General features: G+C 40.8%; 1 protein-coding gene and 1 pseudogene across 1 annotated transcript in view; one reads left to right on the top strand and one right to left on the bottom strand.

Annotated features, from left to right (window-relative positions):
• Window positions 1–27,530, top strand: part of KDM5A (lysine demethylase 5A) — a 67,063-nt gene extending 39,533 nt beyond the window's left edge. Inside the window, exons 20-28 of the mRNA XM_061418279.1 lie at window positions 1,333–1,471; window positions 4,636–4,815; window positions 5,981–6,142; window positions 7,774–8,325; window positions 8,528–8,671; window positions 13,287–13,446; window positions 14,303–14,523; window positions 16,243–16,653; window positions 23,047–27,530. Of these exons, the coding sequence (XP_061274263.1) occupies window positions 1,333–1,471; window positions 4,636–4,815; window positions 5,981–6,142; window positions 7,774–8,325; window positions 8,528–8,671; window positions 13,287–13,446; window positions 14,303–14,523; window positions 16,243–16,653; window positions 23,047–23,253 (2,176 nt within the window). The 3' untranslated portion in view covers window positions 23,254–27,530. The remainder of the gene's footprint in view (window positions 1–1,332; window positions 1,472–4,635; window positions 4,816–5,980; window positions 6,143–7,773; window positions 8,326–8,527; window positions 8,672–13,286; window positions 13,447–14,302; window positions 14,524–16,242; window positions 16,654–23,046) is intronic.
• On the bottom strand, window positions 3,816–4,356 carry LOC133248320 (large ribosomal subunit protein uL15-like; annotated as a pseudogene).
• Window positions 27,531–27,731: the final 201 nt, after the last annotated feature.

Genomic DNA, 27,731 nt, shown 5'->3' with positions numbered 1-27,731 from the left:
AGTAGTTTCCCATTGCTCACAGTTTCCCATTGCTCACATAGACCTTAATTCACAGCCCTGCTGCTGCTACTGCTAAGTCACTTCAGTTTTGTCCGACTCTGTGCAACCCCATAGACGGCAGCCCACCAGGCTCCCCCATCCCTGGGATTCTCCAGGCAAGAACACTGGAGTGGGTTGCTATTTCCTTCTCCAATGCGTGAAAGTGAAGTCGCTCAGTCTTGTCCGACTCTTAGCGACCCCATGGACTGCAGTCTACTAGGCTCCTCCACCCATGGGATTTTCCAGGCAAGAGTACTGGAGTGGGGTGCCATTGCCTTCTCCGAATTCACAGCCCTGAAGACCTCTTAATCTGCATCTTTCTTTTCTGCCAGATTCCCCTCCTTCTTGCTGTTACTCCCACCCCGCCTCCCGTTCTCACTATCCCTCATCTTAAACTTGTTTTAACAACTTCAGGTTTTCTCCACATCTTTGTTCATTAAATTCCTGATGTTTTTCCTTTAATCCTTCACACGACCAAATCACACTTCTTATTTAAGGCCTAGTTCAGAACCCTTCTCAACTCTCCCAGGTCAGATTAATCACTCTTTCCCTAGTAGTGAACCCATAGTCATTTGTTCTTAGTTCCCAGTACAAGTATATTTCTTAGGATAAGGTCTGTATTTTGGTCATCTTTGTGTAGTGAGGTGTTAGTGCTTATAGTTAAATGTCAACATCAGTGGATTTGTAGACCACTGCTTCCTACACTGCTGTCTCTTATGCATCTCTGACAGTTTCAGATCCTGTGGAAACTGATATAGAGGTAGTTTAGTGTAGGAAAAAGCACAGGATCTGACACTGATTCCGAGTCAGTGCTTCATGTGTGCCATTTACTGCATTAAATGACTTTGAGGAAGTAATTGATCTTGAGTTAAACTTACCTGTAAAATGGAAATGAAGGTAGTAGCTGTTTGCCTCTCTCATAGGCTTATGGTGAGAATTAAGTGAAGTCACATGTATGAAAGTTCTTTTACATGTTGTACAAGTGTTATTTAAGTGTTGGTAGTAGAAAATCCCATGGACGGAGGAGCCTGGTAGGCTGCAGTCCGTGGGGTCGCTGAGGGTCGGACACGACTGAGCGACTTCCCTTTCACTTTTCTTTTTCATGCATTGGAGAAGGAAATGGCAACCCACTCCAGTGTTCTTGCCTGGAGAATCCCAGGGACAGCGGAGCCTGGTGGGCTGCCATCTTTGGGGTCGCACGGGGTCACACAGAGTCGGACACGACTGAAGTGACAGCAGCAGCAGTAGTTTGACTTATCCTCATGCATCCTCCCTGTTTTTATGTTTATCAAGGCCTCGGCACAGTGTGGCGAGTTTAGAAAGCATCGTGAATGAAGCTAAGAGCATTCCAGCCTTTCTGCCCAATGTATTGTCCCTGAAAGAAGCCTTACAGAAGGCCCGAGAATGGACAACTAAAGTGGAAGCTATTCAGGTAAAGAACCTCTTGAGTTGTCTACCATTCAGGGAATGCTATCTCACACCTGAATCCTTGAAGCCTTTAATTCTGTACTGAAGTGATTGTGTACTTGAAATTCACTTGTTCTTTTATCTGATTTTTATTTTTAAACATGTATTACCTATTTAAACATTACTTGTTTCTGTTGACTTCTTGCTGTGAGAGATGACAGAATTAGCCATTTAATTAATGCCTAGCAGTAGGGAGTTTATTTCCTGCTGTATTTGACTCTCTTGCCATGTACATGAGTTACCTTTTTTAAAATGGAAGTATAGTTAATTTACAGTGTTGTGCTTATTTTAAGGTTACAGCAAAGTGGTTCAGTTTTTTATGTATATATATATAATCTTTTTCAGATTCTTTTCTGTTATAGGTTGCTACAAGATAGAGTATAGTTCCCTGTGCTATACAGTAGGCCCTTGTTAACCTATTTTATATATATAGTGTATACTTTAAAAAAAATTATTTATTGTTTGCTGTCATGGGTCTTTGTTGCTTTGCGGGGGGCTTTCTCTAGTTGCAGCAAGTGGGGGCTACTCTTTGTTGCTGTGCTTGGGCTTCTCTTTGCAGTGGCTTCGCTTGTTGCAGAGCAAGGACTCTAGGGTGTGTGCACTCAGTAGTTGTAGTTGTGGTGCACGGGCATGTGGAATCCTCCCAGACAAGGGATTGAACCCATGTCCCCTGCATTGGCAGGCAGATTCTTAACCCACTACGCTACCAGGAAAGTACAGGAGTGGGTATATGTTAATCCCAAACTCCTAATTTAGCCCCCGCCCCACTGTCCTCTAATTACTTTTGAAACAAGTAGCAGGAAAAGAAAATGAAACTGACATTTACTGAACCCCACAATACTCTTGGGACTCATCTGGATGTTTGGGAGTAGGAATGGGAGAGAAGGGTGTAAAGATACAACCCCGGACCTCAAAGTGGCGTATTCTAGTTGAAAAGACATGTATTACACATACATAACTCAAAACAGTGAATTAAATACTGGAGATGAAAGTATGCTTTAATACATAAGGTTCCTTCTGAGTTACGGAGATCATTCACTGCAGCGTTTACAGTGGTGAGTACGTTGTAGGACTGGACTGAAAGAGAAAGGAAACCAGCTCTCCCACTAAACAGCTGCTGCCCTTAGAGGAGGTGTCATGGTCTAATGACTTCTGTTTTGCTTTCTTTTCAGTTGAGTTTTTCTGGGACCTGCTTAGTTGCTACTCTCTCTGTTCTGTGTTTTAAAATTACTTGTTTTCATCAGGACTCCCCTCTGTTTGTTTCATCTTTGACCAGTTTCAGGCAGTTATCAGATGACTGATAATCTTTAGTTGGCTGTTTATGATTGAAGAACTGAGCTGGCAAGTAGAGGTAGCTGCTGTGGTTTTCCAAGGACTGTTTCTCACCAAGCTCTTCCCTTTGGTGGGAGGATAGACTTGGGGGCTCTGAAAAAGTGGACATTTTCTGCTGTCCTTCAGGGTACACAGGCTGGGAGAGGCTGTGTCCTGGCCTAGCCAGAAGGTGTTCTGTATGTCTGCTTGGAGAGTTGTACCATCTGAGGGATCACTCTGGATTGTCGTCTGTGGGCCGCCAACCTGATACTCTGATGTTCTTGCCAGGACCCTGGGATGGATTACTGACTAACTCTTCCATTTCCTGTGATGACTTAATTATTTTAACGTCAGTAAATTAAAAGCACTCGAGTTTAAAAACTGATTATTTTCATTAAGTGGAAATACTGACACGTTGTTACTTAGTAGAATATCCACTCTTGTCTGTAAATGGAGGAGGTTGTCAGATACTGCTCTATAGTAGTTGGAAAAATTTTAAAAGACTTTGAAACAGGCAGAAGAGACTACGATGTCCTTTCAGTGGAGTAGTGGATGTTGTTTAGCGAACCACCCGGGTTTATTTGATTCTCGGAGTAAGTGCCTTAGACTTTGTTCTACCATGCTCATTACAACTCTGTCAGTTATTTAAAAACGATAGTAATGTGACTGAATTAGTCTGTAGGAAAACAGTTAAATTTGTGAGGAACAAATGATTCTCCACACTGTAGAAAAGGTGATTCCACAGACCTGGATGATATTAAATGCGTGTTTCCATCTATTAGCAAATTCCTTTCCTCATTCCTGACTTCCATGGTGGCTCAGACGGTAAAGGTCAGCCTACAATGCGGGAGACCTGGGTTTGATCCCTGGGTTGGGACCCACTCCAGTATTCTTGCCTGGAAAATCTCATGGATGGGGGAGCCTGGTAGCCTACAGTCCATGGGGTCGCAAAGAGTTGGACACAACTGAACGACTTCACTTTTACTTTTCCTCATTCCTTTTTTTTTTTTTTGAAAAGCACTTAACATTTAATGAATTTCCCAGCATGTGGCTTCAAGCCACGAGGACACAAGCCCCACCTACACCCTTAATCTTCTCCTCAGCTCTTCTGCTGAAGAATTTGGCCTTCACGATGACAGGCTGCTTTGGGAGCTTTCCTTTCCCCAGAACTTTGTAGTAACCTGATCGCACCACATCAATGATAGGAGCAGCTCCTGTCTTGTTCTTGGCAGCATTTACTCGTGTCTGCTCACTAACCAAGGTCCACAATTTATCAAGGTTGACAGTCGGGCAGAAACTCTGGTTCCTCTTAAGTGGTAATGCCTCATACCAACTTTCCCAAAGTATCCTGGGTGATATTTGTCGAAGTTGATCCTGTGATGATGCATGCCACCAGCATTACCTCGGCCTCCCGGGTGTTTCCGGTGTTTGCCGATGCGGCCGTGGCCGTGGCTCACGTGGCCCCTAAGTTTCCGGGTCTTCCTTAGTCTGGATGGCATGTCGGCGGCCTAGACGAAAGAGCTACTTTTCCTCATTCCTAATTGCATTTATATGTTTGTTTTTAGATTGTCCTTTGAACTAGTTTTTACATCTTACTGGATCCCTTGTTAATTCATTTCAAAAAACCTTTGACAACATGAATTTATACAAACATTTTTTAAAGGACATTGGAAGACTGTTAAGAGATACAGTTAGGTTTAATGACTAATAGTTAATGGAAAAGGTTAGCACTAAACTCTTTATAAGATTTACTAATAGTGTATTGCCAGACTCCATGAGAGATCAAAGATTATGTAAGGCTGTACTTCTGTTTCCCAGAGTGGCAGTAATTATGCTTACTTGGAGCAGCTGGAGAGCTTATCTGCTAAAGGCCGCCCTATCCCCGTGCGTCTTGATGCGCTGCCCCAGGTGGAGTCTCAAGTGGCAGCAGCTCGGGCCTGGAGAGAACGGACAGGGAGGACCTTTCTCAAGAAGAATTCCAGCCACACGCTGCTACAGGTGAGGAGTGGTTTGTTTTCATGTGCGTGCCCTTCAGTGCCGTCCCCAGAAGTAGGTGACCCATTACCTAAGGTGAGGGTGGTTGTCAGTTTATCTGGTCGTGGTTATACAAGTTCATTGCCACTGGGTGGTATCAGATGTTGGCTAGTAATCTGGAACCCTGAACAGACTTTCTTCCAGTTCACCTTACACTGTGTCAGCCTGCATCTTATCTCTGTTGTTATCATGGACTCTTAGCACCAAAAGATCTTATTATTCTCAGAAGCACAAATTAAAATTTTTTTTTTTTACCTGGAAGTACAGTTGATTTACATACAATGTTGTGTTAGTTTCTCATGTACAGCAGAGTGGTTCAGTTATACATATATATTTTCTTTTTCAGATTATTTTCCATTATAGGTATTACAAGGTATTGAATATAGTTCCGTGTGCTATACAGTAGGGCCTTGTTTATCTGTTTTTTATATAGGTATTATATATCTGTTAGCCACAAACTTCTAATTTATTCCTCCCCCCACCTTTTCCCTTTGGTAACCATGTTTGTTTCCTATGTCTGTGAAGCTGCTTCTGTTTTGTTAATAAGTTGGTATGTATTTCTTTTTTTAGATTCCATGTGTAAGTGATATATGGTATTTGTTGTTCTGACTTACTTCACTTAGTATAATCATTTCTTGGTCCATCTATATTGCTGCAAATGGCATTATTTCATTATTTTTTTGCAGTTGAGTAGTATTGCATGGTATATATGCACCACATCTGTATCCATTCCTCTTGTCAGTGGACACTTAGGTTGCTTCCATGTCTTGGTTGTTGTAAATAGTGAGAAGCACAAATTTAAATGCTCATTACCCTTTTCATGTTGAACAGTTAGAACATACTTAAGAGCATAGACGTTGGAATAAGATTGTTTCATGTTTGAGGACGGATTCCTGGTGTTGATGCTGTGTCTGTGGGCAACTTGTTGCCTTTCTGAACCTGTTCCCCTTGTTTGTGGAGATAATACCACCTACTTCAGAGGCTTGTTGGAAAGTTTGAGTTCGATAATGCATGTGAAGTTTGTAAGAACGTGTCTGGGACATGTGAGTGGTCAATAAATGGTTACGTTTATTTTCAGTTTTGAGATTTTTTTAAAACCAGAGCTCAGTGTTTGGTTTTATTTTTGTAGGTGCTTAGTCCCCGGACTGACATTGGTATTTATGGGAGTGGAAAAAATAGAAGGAAAAAAGTAAAAGAGCTGATAGAAAAAGAAAAAGAAAAGGATCTGGACCTTGAGCCTCTGAGTGACCTGGAGGAAGGACTGGAGGAAACCAGAGACGCAGCCACAGTGGTGAGAGTTAGAGTGCTTCTTAAATTTGCTTGGTGAATGCAGCGTTCTGTGAAGCAGTCACTGTTTATGTTCCTAACTCTTTATTTTTGTATAGTTTATCTTTGACTTCATGGTTGTACATATTTCACACCTTTTTAATATTTGAAGTCAAAGTATATAAAAACTGTTCTCTCCCTAAAATTGCCCTTTCCATATCCTTCTTTATTGTTGTTTTAATAGTTGTCCAGTAGTCCATCAAATTGTCCATAATTTACTGAACACATTTCTGATACTGAGCATTTTTGTTGTTACTCGGTGTTCAGTATTATGGATAATAGCAAAGTGGACTTAGCCTTTTCCTTTTTCAGATTGTATTCCTACACTTGACTCTTAGTAATGGGATTACCAGGCTAAGATTTTAGAGTGTTTAATGGTGCTTAATGCTATTGTGCTCTTCAAAGGAGTGGTACCAGCTGACTGACTGACGCAGCTGCTGTTTGCAGTCTTTGCCTCTCTCGGTAGCATTCAGTAATATAGTGAGTATGCAAAAAAGTGTTTGTAGATAATTAAAATTATGGGTTTTATTGTAGAGTAGGAGGGATATGTTATGATTACAAGGAGCCTGAGGAAGTAGAAAATAAAAATGAGCTTGGGCAATATGTAATAGTGGGGAAGCGCATTCACTAAGTGACTTCACATGGCCGTTCCTGCCTGCAAATGATCCTGTTTGAGGCTGATGGAAATAATTTCTTGTTAGCCTACCTAGTGAGTGAGTCTTGCCAGACAAATAGCACTGAAATTGCCTCAAAATAGTTTCAAAGCTAACAGAGTTTAAAAAGAAGATGCCCTGATAATATTCATGATAATTAAGTTTTGTTTTTATATATATATATTTTTTTAATGAGTTACATAAAACCTTACTATAATTAGTCATCAGCCTTTTTTACTCTTCTCCATAAGCTGGAAATTCCAAGAAAGAAATAAAATGGATTTGTATTGGGCTTCCCCCAGAGAATGAATTAGAAGGAGGTAGGGAGTCAGTACCGATGAAATGTTTATCTTGTGCCAGGTGCCAAGTTAGGCACTGTCGTATGTTATCTTATTTAATCCTTAAAACAGCAAAGTGAAGTTACTAATATTCTCATTTTTTGGAAAACTGAGATTCAGAAAACCTGGGTCAGGAGTCTTGTTATGTATAAGAGCCCGGCCTGATACCAGGGTGGCTTGATTTCAAGGCATACCATCTTTCTCCTGCCCCTTATGAAAGAATTAACTACTCGACTGCTGGACATTGTTATATATGACGGCAGTTTGCTTATGTCACAGATGAGTATTTGCATAGAAACTGTCAGGCTGCCCCAAATTTTAGGAAAACGATGGTTTTTTTTTTTTTTTTTTTTTTTAAGGACAGTGCTTGGGACTTCCCTGGTGGTCCAGTGGTTAAGATTCTGTGCTTCCAGTGGAGGTGCTGTGGGTTCAATCCCTTGTTGGGGAACTAAGATCCCACATACTACAAGGTGTGGCCAAAAAAAAAAAGACAGTGCTTTGTCAACATGAGTCTGCAGTGTGGAGATGGTCCCTACGCTCGAAGATTTTGTATTTTGGGAACATTTTGCAGTGACTCCCTTCAGTTAAATGTTTGTTGTACGCAGGTGGCAGTTTTCAAAGAGCGGGAGCAGAAGGAACTGGAAGCCATGCATTCCCTCAGGGCAGCCAACCTCGCCAAGATGAGCATGGTGGACCGCATAGAGGACGTCAAGTTTTGCATTTGCCGCAAGACAGCGAGTGGGTTTATGCTCCAGTGTGAGCTCTGCAAAGACTGGTTTCACAACAGCTGTGTTCCTCTTCCTAAATCGAGTTCCCAGAAGAAGGGGTCTAGCTGGCAGGCTAAGGAAGTAAAATTCCTTTGTCCTCTCTGCATGCGGTCTCGAAGGCCTCGGCTGGAGACGATCCTGTCCCTCCTGGTGTCCCTTCAGAAGTTGCCGGTGCGGCTGCCTGAGGGGGAGGCCCTTCAGTGTTTGACAGAACGTGCTATGAGCTGGCAGGACAGGGCCCGGCAAGCCCTAGCCACAGACGAGCTGTCTTCTGCCCTGGCCAAGCTGTCCGTGTTGAGCCAGCGGATGGTGGAGCAGGCAGCTCGGGAGAAAACTGAAAAGATCATTAGTGCAGAACTCCAGAAAGCTGCAGCCAACCCAGACTTGCAGGCAAGTTGAGAATTTTGTTTTTTCTTTTTTTTCCTATTTCATGGGGCAATATCTGTCAGTGTGTAAGCAGTAAATCAAATCTCCCACCACTATTAGGAAAATAACAGTAAGTTGCTTCATTACAATTTGATGGACTCAGGCATGCATTAACACTCGTGTGTATTTAGGGCCTCTCTTCATCTCTGGGTTGCTCGTTGTTTAGGGACACTTGCCTAGTTTCCAGCCGTCTGCTTTCAATCGGGTGGCGAGCAGTGTGTCTTCTTCCCCTCGACAAACGGCGGACTATGACGATGAGGAGACAGATTCTGATGAAGACATTCGGGAGACCTATGGCTATGATATGAAGGTAATTACAGGGATGGGCTGGGGGGATTGATCATTTGATCACTGGGTTTGTTTAAAAAGCTGTTGAACACTGATGTTTAAGGCCTGAAAGAGGGAGAGAAAGCTGGTCGTTATATCTATCCTGAGTTTATGGTGATGGCATTTTTTCTGTGCTCTAAAAAAATACAGATTGGTGAAGCTACATTTTTTAATAAAGGATGGTATGTTTTTAAAAAGCCTGTATGTATTTTCCTGAGAGGGGCTGGAAGAATTACATGTTTAAGTTACTGAAAGATTTCATGGCTGATTTCAGCATTCTTTGCTTTGGATTGTTTAAGTCTGTATAGTTAGGTTTTAAGAATCCCGTTCTAGCTGTGCTTTGGGTCTTTTTCTCTGATCTCTCATCTGGTTGGTGCTGGATAGAATGTCATATTCAGGGATGCGTTATACTTGGGCCCATGACTTGAATTTGTGGAGTTACAGTCACGTAACAAAGGGTTTGCCCTCAGTATGATTGTTCTGATCGTGACAGCACACTGGGGTGAAGGGGCGGTTTTGGCAAGGTTCTGTGTTGGGTCTTCTTGGCCTTTTATTGTTGTTTTGTGTCAGGCCTAAGACGTTCATCTTTTGTCAAGTAATACCGTGATCTGGACAGATACCCTGCCAGCTCACAATGAATCCGTTGATGTGTTTTGTATTCTTCTTTGTGGAGATAATGTTCAGCGTCTGTGCTTATAACCAGGGAATTCATAGTCTGGTGTGTGAAAAAATTAGGGTGCATCCTTTTCCTTTGTCTTTTCAGCATGTCTGTCAGGTAGGTAAGCTCACTGTTAGAGTACAAATACCATCGGCATTAGAACTCCCAGGATATAAAGGGAAACCGTCCATCATAGATACCTGTAAATTACCTGCTGGAAAATATTTTTCTCAAAATAAAAATGGATCCAGGGGATGTTTCAGTGAGGGAATTTTTTAAAAATCATATAAATTAAAGACTTGAGAAAAGTTGAAATTTGAATTAGCATTTAAAATGAGGTTCGAAGCACATTGTCATCCTTGAAGTTAATGGCTATGTGAAGTTAATGACTGTATGTATGAAACTGGTAAAATGACCAGAAGCAGCTGGAAGGGGATGCTGCCCACAGCACATATAGGTTAGTTAGCTAATACTAAAATTGCCTGTTTGCAGTTTTGGCTTAGAGACCTTCAGTACCTGGGTTGTTATCTTTCTAGCATGTTAGGTATCAACCAGTAGTCTGGAATTGTCAAACATGATGGACTTTGCTTGGAAGCAGATCAGTAACCTATGAAAACAAAACATCGCAAGTATTACATGATTTCAGGGCTATGGATCAGGACTGTGGTTTGATACGGTTGTATGGAGTAGTCCTTTGTTTGCAAAGTATATATGGGCTCTTAGCTTACACTCTCTTAGAAGGGGATGTTGGCAGGCTGGAAAATAAGATTGTGGATGTTATAATGTTAGCAGTGTATTGACAACTTAGGAGAGTAAAAGAATGGTGGTAAGACTTGTGGTAATTCAAGGTCAGATTTACCTTGACATTGATTGGTATCTTCAGTGCTCCAAAATTTTGTACTAAAAAAATTTCAAGTGCTCTTGAGTGTTTTCCTATAGAGAAAGCACTTACTGTGTAATGAAAATCTTACTTGCCAACTTACTGGCAGTTGACTTGGTGATTTTTCACTTTGTATGATCTTCCCTGATTGTGACTGTGAATTTATCCTTAAAATAGCTTAAATTTAATATCTTCGCTAGATGAAGAGCCCCTGCTGGTTTAGGAAGACGAGTAGGTAATTAGAAAATGAAAATCAGTCATTTGATCTTAGTTATCACAGCATTTAAATGTTTAAAGCAGATGGTTTGTGCATTGTATTGCTCGATTACTTCATTTTGCATGTCACACCATGTGATCACCACAAAAAAAATCTGAGCAGCAATTCCGAGAACTCATTAGTCAGGAAAATAATACATTTAATGAAACAAAGTCTGAGAATCTGTTACAGATTTGTATGATTGTGTCTGGGATAACGTTTTTTTCAGATGTTCATATGATTATTTCCTTTTAAACCATATTGTTTACCTTTATTAGACTGTTCATCCATAGTACAGTTTATATTTTCCAAATGCATACATGTGTGGAATCACACATCAGAAAGGAGGGTATAAAATAGAAGTGGCTGTTATCTCCTAGGAAGTTCTTTTTTTTAATCCCAGGAATTGCTTAATTTACAGAATGGCAAGTTAAGCACTTGGATTCTTTGATTTTTCTTCTTTTCTACCCTTAATACTTGAGTGGCTTCAGCTTTGGTGAAAATAGAGTAGATTTTGTCTGAGAATTTAGTCCTGCTGATACCAGATATGGTGGAGTGACAGATCTGTTATAAGACACATTGCTCACTGAGAAGCCATTCCTCCTTCCTGTGTATTTACCATTAGTGGGACTGACTGGAAGTTTTCCCCTTAGGAAGAGTAATTTGCTTTAGCTTGCTGTTTATCAGTTGTTTTACCTCCAGCCTATCTGTGTCTTTATATTTAAAAGGCGTCTTTTGTAGACAGCACATGTGGTAGGGTTCTTCTGGTATGTCAGTCTGCATATATATGTATTTGTAAAATATATGGTTAAATCTGGGTTTTTAGGCAGTATTACAATCTGTCTTTTAATTGGGGGTGTTTATTTCTTTTATAGTTAATATAATTGTTGACATGGTTGGATTTAAATTGAACTTTTATGTATTATATTTCATGTGTCATCCCAGGGAAGTAATTTTTTTAAATTTATTTTTACCTATCTTTATTTTCAACCATTATTTTCTGATCAGTTTCACTTCTAGTTCAGAAGCTTAATAGAAAATTTTCTGCTTGAGTTTCAATGAAATGAGTGGAGTCAAGGTCAGAAAAGACCCTTCTAGTCAGTGAGGTGAAGTACCTGGGGACGGCAGTAGGCGAGTACTAAAGTATTCTCTTGGCCTGTGGCCTTTTAGGACTTAGATTCTCTGAAACAGGAAAGAAGACCTATGTGAACTGCTGTTCCTAAATTCTCAGTGAGTGTAACTGTCTTCCAGAGTCTCTTTGTGAAACCTTTTAAGTATCCTGTTTAATTAAGCATAGTCTCTGATGACAGTACGTCTTCCTCTTATGCATCCTACAGTCAGCTGTTGTGTTAGTCCTTAGCTGTTGTCTCTGGTCTTCTAAGCTCCCCTGTGTACTGTTCTTGGTGGTGCTGGGGCTGGGACTACCCCAGGGCTTGGTAAACTTTCCCTGTAAAATACCACATGTATATATTAACATACATTATGTGTAGTGATATTATGTATGATGTAGAGTAGATTATTTTTAGGCTTTGCAAGCCATATGTGGTCTCTGTTATGTCTTCTTGTTTGTTTATTTTTACAGCTCTTTAAAAATTTAAAAATGTTCTTGGCTCACACTCCATACAAGAACCAGGCAGCAGCTGGGTTTGGCCTACAGGCTGTGGTTTGCCAACCCATGCTCTGCACGTTTATCCTTTGCCTGCAGCCTCCCTCTGCCAGCAGAGGGCATTAGAGAACATTAAAAGGCCCGCGTAGTGAGAAAGGATTTGATGGCTTACTGTTTTATTTTCCATTCCTGCCATCATTGAACTACAGTTTTCTTGTTTTGTTTACTGTTTTCTGTTTTTGTTTGGTTTTTGGATATTTGTTTTTCGTTTTGTCTTTTCCCCTGGCAGTAGCAGCTGGTTCCAGTGTAGTTTTTTTTTTTTGCACCCCAGAAGCCAGCCACATTGTGTTTTGTTAGAGATAGCAGAACACAGGCCAGTGCCTGCTCCTCACAGGTCTGGTCCCAGCTCTGCAGGCCCCCAGCTTTCTAGTTGTAATAACCCCACTTCTTTTCTCTGTTACCTCAAGCCCTAGAGATGGCAGCTCTTTCTTGTAGTTACCTTGGTGTTACTTTGATGTTTCTGTTTGCTTTTTCAAGCCTTCAGTGTACAATTTAGCCAGTTCACTTTATTAAATTCTCCTAGTTAAAATACCTGAGGTTTCTGTATTCCTGATTGCACTATGACCGTTAAAGCTGTACATGTGGGTTGTGGAGCCTAACTTCAGGGGAGAGTCATCTGAGACCTGCTTGAAGTTGTCAGGATTTATAACCTAAAACACTGTCAGTCAGGCTTTTTAAGTAAGGGCAGCTAGCTGGTAAATAAAAGCAGCAACTGGTAAGCATCTGGATTTGAAAACCTTTAGAGAGGATTGAATGAGCCATGTCCTTAAGGTACCACATCTGAACCTTTATTCCCCTCCTAAGTCCATTTTATTTTTTCTTAAATGGTCAGAATTTCTTAACTCAGGGCTACAGGAGTCTTTATGTGTTGTAGACTGTAGAAAGGTTATTCTTCAAATCATAGCTTTCTTGTAGATCTATTATCTCTGTGGATTGCTCTTGAGCTTTACTTTTGGCTTGAAACTGTGGTGATCATTGTTTTTTCCCCAGTGGAAATTTTCTTTCCCATTTAATACCAGATATTTAAGGATCCCACCCCACCGCTAACTGTGTTGTATTAAAACCCTGTGCTTAGATTATTCTCATGGGACAAGTTAAATGTTCCTAATTCTCAGCACCCCCTTGGCTGCTTCTTCAGGACACAGCTAGTGTGAAGTCCTCCAGCAGCCTGGAGCCCAACCTCTTCTGTGATGAAGAGATCCCCATCAAGTCTGAGGAAGTGGTCACGCACATGTGGACGGCACCCTCCTTCTGCGCAGAGCACGCATACTCGTCCGCTTCTAAGAGCTGCTCTCAAGGTATTGCCACCCCGGGGAGCAGTGTGGGGAAGAGAAGTCTGACACCACACTGGCAGTCTCTCCTCAAGTATGGCTCCTGACCATGAAATGCAGTAGAACTTGAAAAATGCAACTTTGGAAAATCCAGTCTCTGGTAGCATTTTTCTGTCATTAGGTCATAATGATAGAAAATTTCTGTAGAATCATTGACTCCTAATTGGAAGCCCTTTAGAGTCCATCCAGCCCCTTCTGAACCCGATTTTATCAAACCCCTGATCAGTCATTATTTATCCTCTATTTGTTTATAATTAGTTGTTGAGGAACTTGCTACTTTTGAAGAATACTCATTCTGGTTTTGAAAAGCTTTATTCTTCATCCCTTGGTAAATAATTTTTCTATTGTGTTCACTATCTAGTTTTTGTCCCCAGTGAAAATCAGTCAGACTGCTTTAGGTCACACCTCTGGAAAATGGAGACTATCTCTGTCTTCATAGTAAAATTCAGGATTTTATGGGACAGCATATTATTACTGTTAATTAGGCAGATAATGGGTTATTTATATGTGGCAGTTATATGTCTAATCTTTCGGTATCTTCTACAATGGAGAGAGCATTCCCTTTCCCCTCCAGTCACAAGATAAACAATATGGAACCTGTGTTTTCACTCTAAACCAGTTTTTTAGAGTGTCATTAGAATTCTAGGCCTTTTTTGTTCTGTGTTTTTTTTAAAATTTCACTTTAATACTGATACAGTGAATCCAAACATCTAAATTAAGTGTTGGAGGAAGAGGGGGACCATTCCTCTAAATATTTACTTTGAAAGCATTACTTTTTTCAGTAGTTTTCATGTTTTGTTCTGTCTTCTGTTTTGGGGGAAAGGTTCTAGCACCCCACGGAAACAGCCTCGGAAGAGCCCTTTGGTGCCCCGGAGCTTGGAGCCTCCAGTGCTGGAGTTGTCGCCAGGAGCTAAAGCTCAGCTGGAGGAGCTGATGATGGTGGGAGATCTCCTGGAGGTGTCCCTGGACGAGACTCAGCACATATGGCGGATTTTGCAGGCCACACACCCACCCTCTGAAGATAGATTCCTGCACATCATGGAGGTACAGATTGGAAGCTTATTACACAATGGTTTAAACCACTTAGAATGTCCCAGCTCCTTGGAGGTTCCTCAGGTCACAAGGGGAGGACTGGTGGATAGTGCTCCAGTTGCCTTCTCTCTCACCAAGCCAAAGTATTTCTGCTTTATGGTTTTCTTTATTGAGGTTTTACATAGTTTATATATTTTTATACAATTTACCCATGTTTTTTTATCTGTGATACTATAATCCTGAGCAGGAGGGGAAAGGACAGACAAGGCAAGCGTTTAGCTCTTTCTACCTCTAAAGAAGGTAAGGGTCAGAGATGCAGAAACTTGCCTGAAGTCACACTTGCAGTAAAAGTGGAGGTACCCAGGCTCTAACTGTGGCATTTGGTTGCTGTGTTCTGAATCATCTTTCTTTTCCTTGACTGTTTCTGTGAAGTGGAAGGTACAGTGTTGTATGCTGGCACGCTGTAGTTTGGTTTGGAAGTCAGATCGAAGGTGCCTAATTTAGATATTGTTTTCCAATTAGCAGAGCTTTCTCTTCACAACCACTGTCTTATTTGATTTTATATATAAGGAAACACAGAGTTTTGAAAAGTTAAATGTCTTATTCAAGGTGTGATAGGTTTAAGATACTTGTGACCCAGTATTGTCTGATTCTGCAGATTCCTATGCTCTGTCACTAAGTCGTGTCCTACTGTTTGCAAACTCATATAGATTGCAGCACACCAGGCTCCTCTGTCCTCCATTGTCTCCTGGAGTTTGCTCAGATTCATTCCATTGAGTCAGTGATGTGGTCTAATCATCTCATCCTCTACCTGCAGAATCTTAGGAAGTGTTATTTCTTAAGTACCAAGCTTATGATTTTCAGTATTTCTTTTTCTGCCTCACCTCTTGTTAAGAATTTTAATGCTGGTAAATAAAGACCAAAAGAGTTACTGTGTAACTTAGTATACATTTAATATGTTGAGCTTTCTATGTTTACGTCTCAGTTACAGACAGATGCTGCAGACTGTATAACGTATGCTGACAATTTTTTGGCCTTTCCCCCTGTCCCCGATAAGCTAAAAATAAGTCAGATATTTTATTCAGGGCTTGCCATTATTTTCTACTGTTACCTTCTTTGAATATTATATTTGTCTTCTTAAAATATCAGAATATTTATTGTATAATGTATACAATGTAAAATTTATTAAGTATACAATTCAGTTGTTTTAATCACATTTATAATATTGTACAACTGTTACCACTGTCCATTTCCAGAACTTTTAAATTATTCCAAAGAGAAACTCTGCTGCTGCTGCTGTCGCTTCAGTCGTGTCTGACTCTGTGCAACCCCATAGATGGCAGCCCACCAGGCTCCCCTGTCCCTGGGATTCTCCAGGCAAGAACACTGGAATGGGTTGCAATTTCCTTCTCCAGTGCATAAAAGTGGAAAGTGAAAGTGAAGTCGCTCATTCGTGTCCGACTCCTAGCAACCCCATGGACTACAGCCTACCAGGCTCCTCCGTCCATGGGATTTTCCAGGCGAGAGTACTGGAGTGGGTTGCCATTGCCTTCTCCGAAGAGAAACTCAGTACCTGTTAAATAATAAATCCCATTTCCCTCCCCCCAGCCTTGGTAATTCATATTCTTCCTGTCATTATGAAATTGTATACTCATGATACCTCATATAAGAGAATAAAACTGTTCTTGAATGTCTTGCTTTTAAATTGTTTCTCTTTTTATATTTTTGAAGGATGACAGCATGGAAGAGAAACCATTAAAAATAAAAGGAAAGGACTCTTCAGAGAAGAAACGGAAACGGAAGCTAGAAAAAGTAGAGCAGCTTTTTGGTGAAGGAAAGCAGAAGTCCAAGGAGCTAAAGAAAATGGATAAACCTAAAAAGAAGAAATTAAAATTAAGTGCAGAAAAATCAAAGGAGCTGAACAAACTGGCCAAGAAGCTAGCAAAAGAAGAAGAGAGGAAGAAAAAGAAGGAGAAAGCCGCTGCAGCCAAAGTCGAACTTGTGAAAGAGAGCACCGAGAAGAAGAGAGAGAAGAAGGTGCTAGACATTCCCTCCAAGTACGACTGGTCTGGTGCGGAGGAGTCGGATGATGAGAACGCCGTGTGCGCTGCGCAGAACTGCCAGAGGCCCTGCAAGGACAAGGTGAGTCTCTCTGTGTCCCAGCGAGTGTGTGCGGGGACACGGAGCAGCAGCCAGGCACACGAGGCTGGGACATAGTGATGGTCTGTTTTGATCCCAGGATTTGGCCTTGCACCATCACATGTTTAATATAGTTTCTAGAACCTTTTTCAGTTATGAGATTTTAATAGAAGAAATGTGTTTTAGAATTTGTGTACAGAGCGAAACATCCCAGATGAGCAGAGAGAAACTGTGTGGTACCCAGGAGCAGTGCACCCCATGTGTGGCCTCAGCAGAGCTCAGAGCAGTCGTGTGCCCTCCCTGTAGGGTGCCCCGGAGGACTAAGCACCTTGTCAGTCAGCCACAGTGGCCTAAAAGGTCCCAGGCCAGAGTTCTAAGACCCAGGAAGCAAATTGCCTGGAGATTTGTGTGAAGACATAAAACTTGGGTTGAATCTTCCCTTTGGTCTGTGTCTTAGCTACACACAGGCCTATGTATATGCTCCTAAATAGAAGATGATTTTTAAAAATTTCTTGCAGAAAATAATGAAGACCTTTAAAGGTACTATCTTTTTTTTTAATGTCAGCCCTAAACTTTAAATATTAGTAAGTACATGATGATCTTTCTTAAGGCAATATTGATGTTACAGACTTCTGAGAAAAGTGGATGGACTTTATGAAAAATCATAGTTCTTTAAGTGTCTGGAGGCATCTATTTTGGTGTTCCCATCAAGATTATTAGTAAGTTCATGGCTTTAACTTTATCTCCTTACGCCACTTGACTCTTAGAATTTTAATAACCCCTCAGTTTGAATATATAAACAGAATAAATACAGTTGTATCACTATTCCCTCCTTGGCTAAATACTGTTAGAGCTTGAAGAGGTCACCTTCTCCAGCCTCTTCATTTTACAAATGATGTAACCAGGACTGAGTGAGGATAAACGATGTAACCAAAGTCATAGACTAGTCAGTGGCAAAACCACAAGGAGAAACCTGGCTCCCAGACCAGGTGCTCCACAAATATCCCCACCCCTCCGGTAATTGAGATGCAAGTACAAAAACAGTCCAGAACTACATGACATGTTTAAATTATTAAAGGTCCTCTCACTTTTGGAAAATGAGTATATAGTAAAATATATACCCCATAGTCCAGCTCTCTGAGAGTAACAACTGGGAATATTTTAGTGTGCTTCCTTCCAGTTCTTTTTCTGTATGGTTTGTTTCATATCATGTCATACTGTCCAGTTTCGCATCTTTCTTTATTAATTTCCTAAGCATTTTTCTATAGTATAAACATTTTTAAAGCATCTTAGTAGGTACAGTATGTGTGTATGAATTATTTTTATCTTTGATTTGAATGTATTCTCATCTGAATTTGTTTATTAAAGAGGCTATGAAAGGTTACCTGTTTCTCTTTGGGTCCTGAAACATTAGTAGCTTAGTGTTGGCAGAACCTTCTCCCCTTTCTTTCTCCTTTAACTAATTTTCACCAGTTGTAGGATTGGCAGCAAGATGTGTTTTTTTTTTTTAGCTTACTTACCGTCATCCTTTCTACAGTGTTTATATCCGTCATAACCTTCCTCTTTTTTTCCCTCCTTTTCACTTAATACACTCTCCCTTCTCCTCTGCTTAATTAGCATTTAAAACAGGGTTCAGTTCATCTACTGCCTCTGTTCTCTTTCCATAGCATGTAACACTGCAGAGAGTTTTCTCTCTTCTGCTACAAAATTGATATATTAACATGTCCTGCTTTACTTATTTAAAATAATGTGATCAATATATAAGCCCTAAGATTTGCTCTTAACATTGTATTTTTTGAAAATCTAGAAAAGGGATTTCCCTGGTAGTCCAGTGGTTAGGACTCCACATTTCCACTGCAGGGGCCCCGGGTTCCATCCCTGGTTGGAGAACTAAGATCCTTCAAGCTGGGTGGCGTGGCCAAAATAAAAAAAAAATCTGGAAAGTTATCATCCCCATTTTGATGGAGCAAAAGGAAATATAGCAACATATTTTGAGAAAATGTCTATTGTTTAAAATATAAAAAGATTTGTACAGATTACTACAGAAATTTGTGAAGATTAGTAGAAAAGATTGTTGAACACACAGGTGAACAGGTGTGCCTCACCCTGTCAGTAGCTACATAAAAGAAACTTATAAATGATGTATTTCTATAATGTGTTTAATTTCAAATGGGAATTATTTCAGATTATACACATTTTGCCCATCACTGCTGTTCTGCAGTTTTTGTAGTGCTCCAAGCTTGTTTCTGACACAATGTTACTACCTGTGTATTTCTTTAAAACCTTTGTAAATAATTTTACAACTTCCTCAATTTGAAGTGTAGTGTTTCTTTAAGGAAAACAAATTAATGCATGATATACGTCTTCACTACAAAAGGATACCAAGAAAAGAATGTTTTTAAAAGAAGTCTTTTCTTTAAATACTACATAGCAAAAAAACACACACAGCTTCTAGAGTTTATTCATATTTAGGTAAATGTACATTTTTTTCTAACAAGTACTTTCTGTTACTTTTACCTAAAAATGTGCAGATTGAGAAAACTTTGAAGGATTACTTAAATATATATAGCCTCTGTTTCAAAGATGTTTTAGAAAGAAAAAAGAAAAATTTTATCAGAATAAAGTAAAAGGTTTTAAAAGCCCAAAACTATCTCTTCCATCATTATCAAATTGACTTTAAGTTGAAATTAATTTTTTTTAAAATAATTAACTGTTTTCAAAAGATTAGTTTTCAGGTTCAGATTCTTTTTCTCCCTGAACTCTGCCACTTTCATTCAATCTTACTGGTACCAAGAGTTAACTTGAAGGAGCAAGTTCTTTCAAGCTAGTATTTAAATAATATTTTTCTGCATTGAAATAAATATTTGATCTCACTATGAAAATAGACTTTTTCCCCGTTTAGCTTTTTTACCTTCTTTCTGGGGCTTTCTTCTTAGCATTACTACCTCCCTAAGATGTCCAATACAGTAAATAAAGAGAGATTATAAACTTCTCTCACTTCAATTGTTTGTTACCCACTCTGATTTTAAAGGATTTTTGTGGAGAATCATATAGGCAAAAGTATTTGCATTATCAGTTCCTTTATCATTCTCATCTCCTTTTAGCATAAACGAAGGTTGGATTACCTAAATGAGTGAGTCTCACACACACAAACTACGGTGATGTTATGATAAGGTGACCAGCTGTCACTTTCAGCACCGAAATTCCTGTGTCTTGGGAAACTGGTTAATTTCGGGCAGACTGAAAAGGTTGGTTACTTATTGATGAGCGCACCAAAAAACATACATGGGGATTCTAAGCATATGTTGTACTTGATTAAGTAAATTGTTTTAATTTTCATATCTGGCTTTTGCAAGAAAGTTTGGTGCAAAAGAGATTGAATGCCAAAAATATAAAGAGTTCAGTTGGGTAACTAAGCTAAAAGTATCACTAAATCACCAGCTTTCTTTTTTCCCAGTGTAATAATATGCACTAAGAATCAAAGAAAATACAACATGCCAAATATTTTTTCTTAAGCATAAATATGAAACCATTTAGCAAAACAAGAAATGCCAAACCAACATAATTTTCTCTGTTTAATATATTTCTCTTTTAAACACGCATTTAACCGATAATCTCTTTATCGGTTAATATTTGAACAGCTCATAGCTGTGAAGTTTTTCAGGAACTACTTTTTTTGATTTGATAAATATGCTTCCTAGAAATAATGAAAGGGGAAATGACTATTAGGACTTACTATGCAGTTAACCAGATTCTTTGTTCTCAAGTATTCAGGCTGCCACAGTCTGTTCAGAATACTCTGGATTCAGTTAGCATTCCAGACAAAAGTATAATTTCAATCGTTAGTCAAGGAGCATGATCAAAAGATATTCATAGGGCCGTTTTTTCCCTGCTAATTATTAGGCCAAATTGTTGTCTGACCTATAGGCTAGGATCAAGTCTCAGGAAAAGTTACTATGCTTTTTTGGAATGGTGGGGAAGCTGGGCTTAGGAATGGACCTCTAGCCAAACTCTCAAAAGGGGAAATGCCATCTTCCTTATTTGAAAGAGAGCAGTAGATTTGATTTTGGGAAACCAGAAACCAGTGAGCAGGATGCAGAATTTGATTTTAAAAGAAACTTTTCTTGGCAGCAAATCATGACAAATTGTAACTTGTTTACCTTGTGGGGACTAGACTGGTTAGAATAGTTAGTTCCCTGTCGACTCAGGTGTTTATAACCCGGACGACACCTCCGGTCTGAGCAGCCCAGAGGACCACAGCTGGTCCTCCCAGGTCCCTTGGCCAGCGCCACACAGCCAGACAGTCTGTGTTCACCCACTGTCAGGCTATAAACTTTCACCTGCCTGTGCTGTCTTTATTTTTTATCTGCTGCACCGGAGTCGTCATCTCCGTTTTCTGTACCTCCAGTGCAGTTTGCCACAGTAGGAACACTTTGACCATTTAAGACTTCAGAAGCTAAATATCATACAAACAATTACAGAACAAAAAATTCGTTTGAGGAAACAAGTCACTCTGAACTTGCAGAAAGCAGTATCACACAGTGAAAGTGATGGTCAGGTTTAGAATATATGAGAATGACCTGGGAGCTGGTCACGATACAGGCTTCCGGTTTGAACACCAAGGTGATTTTGAGTCTGTGGGTTTGGGCTAGGTCTCAGCTACACACAGCAGGTAATTCTGGCATGAGTCATGCTGCAGGCAGTTATTTGCAGAATGTTTCGTGTGAAGAAGAGTGAGTGGAGCTGGGAGACTACAATTTTAGAAATGGCTCCAATGTCCCAGCCTGGGGACCAGGTGCCTTGCCAAACATTATTTCATTTGATCTTCTAAATTAGTGGTCCCCAACCTTCTTGGCACCAGCCACTGATTTCATGGAGGGCAGTTTTTCCACAGCCTGGAGTCATTGGGTGGTTTCAGGAGGATTCGAGCACATTACATTTATTGTCCACTTTATTTCTGTTGTTACTACAGCAGCTCCACCTCCAGTTATCAGACATTAGATCCTGGAGGTTGAGCACCCCTTGCTGTAAATAATTCTGTGAGTAAGACTCGGTCTCCGTGTTACAGAGAGAGATGTGGAGCCTTAGGGAGATTGAATGACTTGCCTCAGCTCATACATCAGAAGTCTGGACTTCGGAGTGAATTCCGTAATCTTTATGCCACACAGTATTGGCCCCTCGAGAGCTAGAACTCTAAGAACAACTAAAGCAAAAAGATAATTTTGACAAATGATTTCTCCCACCCTTTATTAAAAACCCAGAAACTACTAACATGACTGTCAAACTTTTGATGAGTTTTAATAGTCTGTGGACACTGATTTTGAGAACTGCCCACTTTCCCTGAAACTTATTTCCTAGCTCATTCCTCCTTCCTTCTGTCCTTTCTCACAAGCTGTGCTGAAGTACTTCGTGGATCCCTTCATTCTCCTCACTTTGCTCTGGTTTCTAGAAAAGTTCATTGTTGTGCATGGCTTCTGACATTGTTAGTGAGATGGTCCACTTTTATCTTGCATAGAGAAGAGTAAGAAGCCCTTTTATCTTAAAGGTTCTAATCTGCCATGGCATAGCCATAAAAACCACCCCAATTACCTGCCAAATAGCAAAGCCAGTATCTCCTCACCATTAAGTGTCTACCCCAGGCGTAGTGCCACCAAACCACAGTCCCTTTCTGGCCTCCTATAGTCACCATCCTCTCTGAAGGGTCACAGCTTGCCAGGCCTCTGCCACTGACCTGTCAGTTACTCAGACCTTAATTTTAAACCCCAGAGTGATCTATTGACCTGTGTCTTTGACTGTTTTAATTGGTTAATTTGTAAGATTTGACCTCTGATATTTGCTAACTTTTTATAGGGAGTTGTATTTGTAACGGAAGAAGAGAAGAATAAAAAATATTAGTTTTAAAAGTGGCCTATGTGACTGCTTTTCTAAAAAGGTATTTAATGCTCTTAGTACTTTGGCTTATCTCTTTGAAATAAAGCTAATACACAGGATTGCCTTCACATTGTTGTACTCTGCCTTTCCTGATAATTGCATTGTCTTAGAGCCTAGACGTTGTTAATATTAGCTAAAACTACTTGGCTGCTCTATTAGAAGTTCCTTTTTTTTGTCAAATTTTCTCAAACATGTTTCTGCCTTGCAAGGAGCCCCAGGTATTTATGAGGTGATGGAGTACCTAAGAGGCCTCATTTTGTGGACACATTACGGAAAAAAAAAAGATTTTGGGGGGATTAACTTCCCAGCTTCTTTCTTTAAAAAATAACTCCGTAAGAAGTTATTGTCTATCTCTGGGCATCCCCGTTATTTGCTATCATTTAAGCCAAGGCAGCTCTTTGGTTTGCTTGTATCCCAGGCTTCCTGCATGTGTAACCTAAATATCCCCGATCTTGTCTCCAACAGGTGGACTGGGTGCAGTGTGATGGTGGCTGCGATGAGTGGTTTCACCAAGTTTGTGTGGGGGTCTCTCCAGAAATGGCGGAAAGTGAAGACTACATCTGTACAAACTGTGCAAAGAAGCAGGGGCCAGACAGCCCAGGGCCAGCGCCGCCCCCTTCCTTCATAATGAGCTACAAACTACCAGTGGAGGATCTTAAAGAGACCAGTTAGCAGACGCTGGGTTGGTTTGGGACACGGGGGAAAATGGACCACACTGAGACCGTAGTCATCGAGTAGAGTGGTTTAGGTCCACTCGGAATGTTGCTTCCAAAGATGAACGGCCTTCTGGGAAAGTCCTCTCAGCCGACTTCCTCTGCGCATGGATGTGGGACCCGCGTTCTCTGTCTGCACTCGTGTGCTGAGGGTGTCTGCCTTGGTCCAGCAGCCGGGGTTTCAGTTCATGTCTCCTCTGAGGTCCTTTGTCACATTAAGGCCAGACACTGGAGCTCTAGGGTGGCAGGTTGGCATCATTGCATTGGTATGCTCGCATGACTTGTAAGGGTGTGTTTTAGGGCCAGTTGATACTAGTTAGAGGTTCACAGCCAGCACTGTTGGGAGGTACTGACTGCTTGGATCTCCTTAGGGCAGTGGGAGGAATCAGAGGACCAGCTTCCTTCCACTCTGACCCGCGTTTGATGCCTGGCAGGTCCAGCTCGGAGAGGACCAGGACAAACATAGTCCTGTTAGAGGCCGTGGGAGGGGAGCCCGGCCTGTAAACCTCCGCTCCGTGTGCTTGTGTGTACCAAGAGGAAAACCCCAAGTGAGGGGCAGATCACCCCATCTTCCTAAGGAGGAGAGTAGCATCCAGTTCAGAATCTGACTAGATTGGATTCTGGGAAGAAGAGATTTTATTTTAAGGCAAGCAGCCTTTTTTGGCTTTGAGAAGTCTTGTTGCTTTGGGTCTGCATTTAGAGAAGAGCAGGTATGTGGATCCAGGCTTCTGCAGCAGCAGACACAATGAGTCAGAATGTTTCACTGAGCTAGCGGTGCATGCTTTTCGGGGAAACCTTCATTGACAAGTGTACCAGGTGCCACCAGGCTTCAGGCATGGCCACCAGCAAAACCAGCAAAACAGCTTTTTGCCTTGCAGCCCTGCCCCACTGTCTGGTTCCAGGACTGGCAGTTGCTGACAGAGGCCAGCCGCGGGCGCTATCCCATAGCCCCATGGCTTCTCTCTGAGGAGTTGGGCATAGAGTACCTCTGGTGACGAAGTTGTTTTAGTAAATCCATTTTTAAAAAAAGAAAAAAGGACTTGTTTTTACTTTTTTCTAAATGTCTCTGACTACTGACTGTTCTATAAATAGATTATTTTTCCTTTTTTAATATACATATATGAATATATAAATATATATATATTTACCGTTACCAGCAGCTTGTGACGGAGTCTCAGCATCAGAAATCCATTTGGGGGCTTGCTTTCTCTTCTTGCTTTTTATAAAGGAGTCACACTCCTTCCTTGTAGTAAATGGAGTTAGCACTTCCTTTTCCAGCCTCGCCTGACCAGATGGTCCATCTTGTTTTGTCCAAATAGATAATTCTGTTTCCTTTGTGTGTGGGGACTCGTCCCTGTCTGTGGGGAATCCTGATCGTGCTGTATCTGCAATGGTGGTTCTGTTTGGTTCTGTTCCATTCTGTTTGTGAAAGTTTGAAACGACGGTGCTGTGTTGTCCTCCTTCCTGTCGTGTTCTGTCCTCTTGGAGGTGTTAGGGAAGCTCTTATTAGAAGGGGACTCTTTTTTTTCTTTTTTTAAGGACAAAAAAGACCCACCAAACAAGCTGAAAACGGTGTTTCGTCTTCACTATCCTGTGTCCCTTTATTTTGGGTTGAAAATATGTGGTTTGGCTTATAAATTCATCAGTTTTCCTTTTAAAGGGAGGAGCAAGATGGGCCCAGAGAACAGCTAATACTCTCGTCCTCCCTTTTTAAAGAAATGTCTTCTAGTAACTAGAAGCGAAATGTACTGTCGAGTCACAGTTTGAGTGGGTATGAGATTTAACTCAAAAGACCTCTTCCTAAAAAACCTTTCCTGTAAAATCCAGTTTCTGGACATGCTTTCTCTATAGTTCCTATTACCAATCTTCCCGTCTCTCTTCCCCTGGTATCATAAAATCTTGAATGTTAAGAAGTTCATCAGTGTTGACGTGCATGGGTCCTAATGTTTCATCTCAATTGTATGTATGATTTAAGATTTCAGTGGAAATTACAAGGTAACTATTTTCATAAGTTTTCATTTTGCTTAATGTACATAAAGATACCATTACTTAGTTAAGAGTTTCATCTGGTTATATTATAGAAGAAAGCACAATTTTTTTTTTTTTTTTTTTTTGCTTTTTGGTCTTCTCTGTAAAAGCCTTCAGACACTTGTGGGTTAAAAATTGATTGCAGTCTTCAGTGATGGCTGCCTGGAACACGCTTTAAAATACCTTCTTTTCCCTTCAGCTGTCAGCAGAGGGACATGAGGATGCTGAGAAAGATGGCTCTGCTTCTTGGAGAGTGGGAGATGGGGAGAGAGGGCTGTTTAGGAAATTATTTATATCCACAATACAGCATTTGCCTGTATGTTTGACCTGAGAAAGTCGCAAGGCAATCTCCCAACCATGAATAGCTTCCTGTTCATCTTCAGACATTTTGAAACCTGATTCCTTTAATTGATATTGTGGGATTTTCTGTATTAATTTGAAAGTCACAGGAATTTGCTCTGACTTTTGACCATTTAGACAGGCTGAGAACAGATGAGTGAAATTAGTTTAAAGAAGAAGAAAAATACATAAAATGTGTAATTTTGCAATTAGTGGACTAAGATTCATCTGTTTAAAGAAATGTTGATTCTCTAGTATAAAACTTTTCACTTAGAGGAAGTTACATATTTACAGCTTAAACCCATTCTGCAGTGGTGTAGCATGTCAAATTAAAATTCGATTTAAAATGTTTTTTCACCCTTCCTGTCTCCTTCAAGTCACAATTCTTCCCCATTGATACTTTAACTTTCTTGTAATAATTCTTTCAAAGGCATTTCTCACTATGTTCACTATAAAGCATTTTGGCGAGTATTAGAGAAGGGAAGATGAAAATCGGTAGCCCAAGAGTAGACCCTCGGCCCCTTGCACGTGGGGCCACAGCCCTCCCGTGGTCCCTCTGGCTGGTGCTGGCCTCACTGCCTGTAGTGACCGCAGCAGAGCCACATGGAGGCGCCAGGTCAGGGCCTTGCCGGGCGGCCAGTCCCCAGCTCTCTGTGACTCAGACCTGGGCTTCGTGGAGTGACAGCTGCTGCACGTCCTGCTTTGGATAATTGAAATGTCAAACGTGAAACCTGTGGTTGCCCATGACGTACTTTAGTGATCAAAACGCCAGTGAGGGCTGACCCGTGAGCCAAGGACGCTTTCACCTGTGCTTTTCCTTTTCACCTTTATCTTCAACGTGTCTGAGAAGTTTGTTTCTCTTAATTCTTCAATTCTGATGCAGTTCTGCAGCTGTAGGAGAAACTCCCTACTGGTCAGTCCCTGGATTCTGTAGTACGTTGACGTGAGAGCCAGCCAGTGCTTTTACCTGGGAGGGGAGAGGGAAAACTGCGAAAGCCCTTCTTTCAAAAGGTGGATGAGCCACTCCAAGGAGAAAGTGGAAAGTTGAAGTGGAACTTGAAAATTGTGGGAAAACGAAGGTGAAGTCCCACACGTAACCGGGTTCAGTAAAGTTTATATATGAACTAGCTTCATATGTGTGTAAAAAGTTACTTTTGCAGTAATATAAATTTTTAAAAACAGGCATTTGGTTTGCTTTTTACCTTTTGAAATCCCCCCCCTTTTTTTTTCAAATAATCAAAGCTTATCTTTACTTTGGATATGGGTGTGCCGTGGCAGTTAGCGTTTACCGCAGGAGAAGGAAAGAATGGATATTAATGTATCTGGGGTTGGCGTCTTCTCTTGGCCTGGACCGTATCCAGTCACCACTATGCAACGACCGAACGACGTGCACTGGAAAAGGATGTGACAGGTGTTCACAGCCACACCCTGCTCAGTCTTTACTCTTGCAATACTCCAAGATGTCCAAACAGGAATGTCTTTTGTAAACCTCAAGACTTATTGACTATCCCCTTACATATTTATTTACCCCTTAGTGAGACACTTAAATATAATATGGACTCTAATTTACCAGGGTTTTTGGTGGTGCCTTATGAAAAGTACAACTTGATTTCTTGTTTTTTGAGCATGTTTTGCATTTATTTTTGTTTTCTGAAAAAAAAATATTAGATATGGTTATTTGCATTACATCTAAAAAAATAAAAGCTTTGTGTGTGAACTCAGGCCCCCTGCTCTGTCATTCATGTTGGTGGCAACTCCAGGGTAACCAAGCCAAGCTAGATTGTGGTCACTGTATTGATGACCTGACAGCCACTTTTAACCTGTGCATTTGCTGTCTCTAAAATAAAAAACTGGCCTCAAATAACTTCACCAGTGGTGTGATTAGCCTGTTGCATTGCTGAGAATAGTTGTCTTCAGAAAGTGTGAAGTAGACGAAGTGATTCCTGCAGATTTCAACTTTGTCTGTTTACAGTGATGAGCAAGCAGACATTTCCCCACTGCTGATTCTCAAGCCGGGTGCCCCTTTGCAGCAAGCCAGTCATACCAGGGGAAATGAAGAAATAGGCCCTT

The sequence above is a fragment of the Bos javanicus genome, chromosome 5, assembly GCF_032452875.1.
Source record: "Bos javanicus breed banteng chromosome 5, ARS-OSU_banteng_1.0, whole genome shotgun sequence".
NCBI classification, from domain to species: domain Eukaryota; kingdom Metazoa; phylum Chordata; class Mammalia; order Artiodactyla; family Bovidae; genus Bos; species Bos javanicus.
This window is presented reverse-complemented; position numbering and strand designations above follow the sequence as displayed.